The sequence below is a fragment of the Emys orbicularis genome, chromosome 20 (assembly GCF_028017835.1).
Source record: "Emys orbicularis isolate rEmyOrb1 chromosome 20, rEmyOrb1.hap1, whole genome shotgun sequence".
Classification (NCBI taxonomy): Eukaryota; Metazoa; Chordata; order Testudines; family Emydidae; genus Emys; species Emys orbicularis.
Window position 1 is genome coordinate 19,974,373 of NC_088702.1, and position 4,931 is coordinate 19,979,303.

At 54.1% G+C, this 4,931-nt stretch overlaps 1 protein-coding gene across 2 annotated transcripts; it reads right to left on the reverse strand.

Annotated features, from left to right (window-relative positions):
- Window positions 1-2,553: 2,553 nt before the first annotated feature.
- LOC135892680 (lens fiber membrane intrinsic protein-like) lies at window positions 2,554-4,710 on the reverse strand. Of its 2 annotated transcripts, none has more exons than XM_065420473.1 (4): window positions 4,536-4,710; window positions 3,758-3,907; window positions 3,166-3,300; window positions 2,554-2,615 (listed from the first exon to the last, which is right to left on the reverse strand). In XM_065420473.1, the coding sequence occupies exons 1-4, from the start codon at window positions 4,708-4,710 to the stop codon at window positions 2,554-2,556; spliced, it is 522 nt and encodes a 173-aa protein (XP_065276545.1). The 2 variants fall into 2 exon arrangements, with proteins under 2 accessions (XP_065276545.1, XP_065276544.1); XM_065420472.1 differs by having other exon boundaries at window positions 3,758-3,986; window positions 4,498-4,710.
- Between the last annotated feature and the right edge of the window lie 221 nt (window positions 4,711-4,931).

Consider the following 4,931-nt stretch of genomic DNA (forward strand, 5'->3'; position numbering starts at 1 on the left):
CCCAAAGGGATGCAGGCTCCTAACTCCCATTGGATCCTCACAGGTATTTTGGCACTTGTGCCCACATACGCACCTTTGAGGAAAAGGGCGTATGTGACTTAGGAGCTTCTGAAAAATTCTCCCCTTCCTTAGCTTTTATTAATATTTTTATAGACATCTAAAAACCTAGGAAATTCAGTGCAAAAAACTTTGTGATTATTTTAACATAAGCTCAAACAGAGGGCTGGTCAGCAGCCTGAATTTCTATCCTGTGGGACATTCTGACATTTTGAATTTTGCTCGTTCCAAATGGGACCAAAAAGTCAAAATCTGAACGCTGCCCGCAAAAGGAAAATTCCAAAAAATGTCTGCGTGGGACCAGCCAAATGTTTCGGTTCCTTTCATTTAGACTTTGAATAGTCTATTAAAATAGTCAAGGTCATATACATGATATTGACACAAGCTTAAAGATGATGTAATAGTAAAAGTCCTATTTGGAATGTAAAAGTCAAAACGAAACACTTCCACGTTGCCAAAATGAAATGATTTGTCTTTTCCCCGTCAAAACCCACAAATTCCTGTGAAACATTTTGATAGCTGGGTAGATTTCTTTCAAAATAAAAATGCCAGGCGTTTCATTGTAAAAACGTTGTGAGGATTTCAAACTGTTTCACGTACATATTTAAAATGGTTTAATGCGTCTTCAGGTTTTTAGACAGCTTCGTTCAGCCTAAAGATAATTTCTTTCTTAAAAAACAAAGGGGGGGGGGTGTCACGGAGTCCCCGGGCGATGCTCTGGAACTGCTCCCCACTAAGCCAGTCAGGACTCTGGGGAGTCTCCTCTCCCTCAGAGCAGACCGTCTTCAGGGCAAGAAGCTCACACGGCTTCACCTCCTGGGTCTCTCCTGGGAGCATTCAGCATATGCCCCTCCGTGCGCTTCCCACAGCGAGTCCACCCAGGCGGGGTCCTGGGGAAGCCAGAAGACCTGCACGCACCCCCACTTCCCAGTCAGATGTGACTCTCAGCCAGCCAGTAAAAGAGAGGTTTATTAGATGACAGGAACACGGTCTAAAACAGAGCTTTTAGGTACAGCAGCGAACGGGACCCCTCGGCCGGGTCCATTCTGGGGTTCAGAGAGCCAGATGCCCACGTCTGCCCTCACTCCTCGTCCCCAGCTAGCTCCAACTCTGACACCCCCTCCAGCCCCTCCTTCTCTGGGCTTTGTCTCTTTCCTGGGCCAGGAGGTCACCTGATCTCTTTGTTCACCTTTAGCTATTTCCTTGCAGGGGGGGAAGGGCCCTGGCCATTTGTTGCCAGGGAGACAGAGTGTGAGTGATTTATGCACACTGGCCTTTCCCCACCACCTAGAGACTTAAGAAATGCATAGGGGAAACTGAGGCACCCACACAGTATTCAGAGGAAACATTAAGAACAGTCCCACTTCATCACAGGGGGGAATTCAGTAAGAGGGACCCTGGGTGATAATTTATGCACAAATATGTAATACCTTTTTGGCTTTAGAGACAGCTTAATTGCCTTAAAAACTTGTTATTAAAAAAAAAGGAAATTTAACATGAGTAAGGGCCTCGCTTGACGGGGGCTTGGTCCATGACTGGAGCTGTCAGAGGCTATGAAAATACAAATTAATAATAATTTGATTCTAAATATTTAAAACAGTTTAATATCACTTTGGCACTTGAGGCAGGGTAAGTTGCTTTCAAGGATCTTTCCTGCCTTTGATCAAAAAGCCTAGGAAATTAAAAAAAATTGTTTAAAAAACATTGTTGGGATTGAACTACAAACCGCTTTAGGGTTTGAGGCACTTCACACAAAGGGTTTCCAAGCACGACTAGTGATTTTGTGGGTAGAAATCAACAAAGGAACAAACCGCTTTAAGGACCTTTATTCTTTTTCTTCAAAAAAAAGAAAAGAAAAACCAAGGAAATTCAATGCATAAAACTTCGTTAAAGGCAAAAATCGGAGCTGCCTGGCCAAAGACACAAAACTTTAAAACTGCGGTTCCTGCTGCTACGTTGCCTTAGCTCACGCTACTCAGGGGGCGCGGAGGTAGAGAGAAATTTCTGAGCAGTTGTAATTCCAGGGGCCAATTTAACTTCACGGCCTGTCTGCTTATCAATCAAAGCAACAGCACAAGTTCAGTCAGCCACAGGTGCTTGATATTTTAAATCCAGTTCTAAAGGAAGGATGGTCCCGCCGGGAACTCAGGACACCTGGGTTCCAATTCCCAGCACTGCTGCTGTGTTCCTGTGCGACACTGGGCAGGTCAGTCCATCTCGCCGTGCCTCGGTTTCCCCCAGACTGTAAAACGTGGGGTAACTGATGCTTCCCTTTGTCTGATTTGATTCTAAAGCGTTGGGGGCTGGCTCTGGTTACGTCCAGCTCCGAGCGCCAAAGGAGGAAGCTGGCCTGGAATCCGATGAAACGAACGAAGGGCGTTTGCTACGGGGATGTCCCATTGTGGGTTGCTGGAAGGCTGGGGGTGGGGAATGGCGAGGTATCACTCGCCCCGGGATGCAGGTGTCTCGATTCGCTGCAGCGCCATCGCGCAGGGTTTAACGCGTCTCAGCCACGCGCTGGCATCCGTGCATCCGATACGCGCACATGTAAAATATCCCTGTGAGGGGGAGAGAGGGGCTGTTTAACAGCACTGAGGGGTCAGGACTCCAGGGTTCTCTCCCTGGCTCCAGGAGGGGAATGGGGTCTAGTGGTTAGAGCAGGAGGGCCTGGGAGTCAGGACGCCTGAATTCTCTCCCCAGCTCTGGGAGGGGAGTAGGGTCTAGTGATTAGAGCAGGGGTGGCTGGGAGCCAGGACTCCTGGGTTCTCTGGGAGGGGAGTGGGGTCTAGCGGTTAGAGCAGGGGGGGCTGGGAGCCAGGACTCCTGGGTTCTCTTCCCGGCTCTGGGAGGGGAGTGGGGTCTAGTGGTTAGAGCAGGGCGGGGCTGGGAGCCAGGACTCCTGGGTTCTCTCCCCAGCTCTGGGAGGGGGTTACTGGTCAGAGCCGGGGCATTCCTGGACAGGGAGTGTGAAACAAGGAATTGGATGAGGAGAAAGGTGCCCTATTGCCACCCCCAGAGGGGAAAGGCCCCATTGCCAGCCCCCACACTGCCCCCACCCCCCTGGGGCTGGATGAGAGCTGGCACCCCCTAGAGGGGAAGGGCCTATACCTGCGAAGAAGGTCATGAGCAGGGCAACCCAGCCCAGGATGTAAGACCAGGAGAAGCGCCAGTCCCCGAACCGCTTGCCCAGGAAGTTGACGGTGACTCCGGTGTAGACAGCCATAGCCAGCAGGACGAAGAGCGCTGGAGGAGGTGGGGCAGAGAGACCGATGGCAGGACAAGAGGCCAGAGAAACCGCTACATGCCTGGGAAGTGTAACTACACCACACGCCCCTCCCAGAGCCAGGCGAGAACCCAGGCATCCTGGCTCCCACTGCCCCCCGTCTCTAAACATTAGACCCCATTCACCTCCCAAAGCCGGGATAGAACCCAGGAGTCCTGGCTCCCAGCCCCTCCCCGCTCCCCCTGCTCTAACCACTGCACCCCACGCCCCTCCCAGAGCTGGGATAGAACCCAGGAGTCCTGCCTCCCAGCCCCCCCACCACTGTAACCACTAGACCCCACTCCCCTCCCAGAGCTGGGGAAAGAACCCAAGTGTCCTGGCTCCCAGCCCCCTCCCCCCTGCTCTAACCACTAGACCCTGCTCTCCTTGTGTCTTGGTGGCCAGCTGGGGTCCCTGCGTCAGTGGGCAGACACTTACTGGAGACGAAGAACATTATCCCAGCAGCGAACGACCGGTTGAATTTCTCGAAGGTGGATCGGTGGGCGAAGGACAAGATCCCCGTGATGATGCCAGCGAAGCAGGACAGGGCAGAGAGGATCATGAAGGCCCGGGTGGCATTCCAGTAGGCTAGAGCAGCGGGGAGAAAACACTCAAAACCGCTCCTGTTTAGAAGGGGACGGCTCGCCCAGCGCACAGATGCAGCCACCTCTGGGCAGGGAAGCTGGGGAACAGCCACATGTAATGCTGCATGGGGCTGGCTCTCCTGGCACAGACATACAGCTGCCTCTGGGGGGGGGGGGGGGAGAGCTGCATAACAGCCACACATAACACTGCACAGGGATGGTTGGCCCACTAAGGAGATGCAGCCACCTCTGGGGCAGGGCTGCTGTGGAACAGCCGCACATAACACCATGCGGGGCTGGTTCGCCTGGTGCTGAGATGCAGCCACCTCTGGGGCGGGGCACAGTGGCTGGTTAATTCACAATTCAGTGCAATTTAGGAGGGGAAGCAAATGAAAATCTCAGCTCGAGGGAGGATTTAGGGAAGCCGAATGCCTCTTGGAGGACATGCTAGGGCCTCTGGGAGTGCCCCTAGCGCCGCCCTGGGGCATCGGGGCCAGCCCTGCCTGCCAGGGGAGAGCCCCCACCCCGCCCCCTGCAGCACAGCGCCTCCTAGGGTATTGGCGCCAGCCCTGCCTGCCAGGAGAGAGCCCCCACCCCGCCCCCTGCAGCACAGCGCCCCCAGTGGTCCTTACCAATGTTCTCCATCTGCATGTAGCACTTGCCCGCCAGACAGTAGCGCCAGAGGCCCTGGTGGGCCAAGGCTCCCTGGAGCCGGTACTGCACCCAGTAGTCAGTGGCTGTGCAAACCACCAGCAGGATGTTCCCGACCGAGGCGCAGAAAAGACCCCCTGCCATGAAGCTATACATCCTGCCTGAGCCTGCAGACAGCACAAAACTGGTTAGGGTTGGGGGCTGGGAGCCAGGACTCCTGGGTTCTGTCCCCAGCTCTGGGAGAGGAGTGGGGTCTTGTGGGTAGAGCAGGGGGCGCTGGGAGCCAGGACTCCTGGGTTCTATCTCTGGCTCTGGGAGGGGAGTGGGGTCTTGTGGGTAGAGCAGGGGGCGCTGGGAGCCAGGACTCCTGGGTTCTG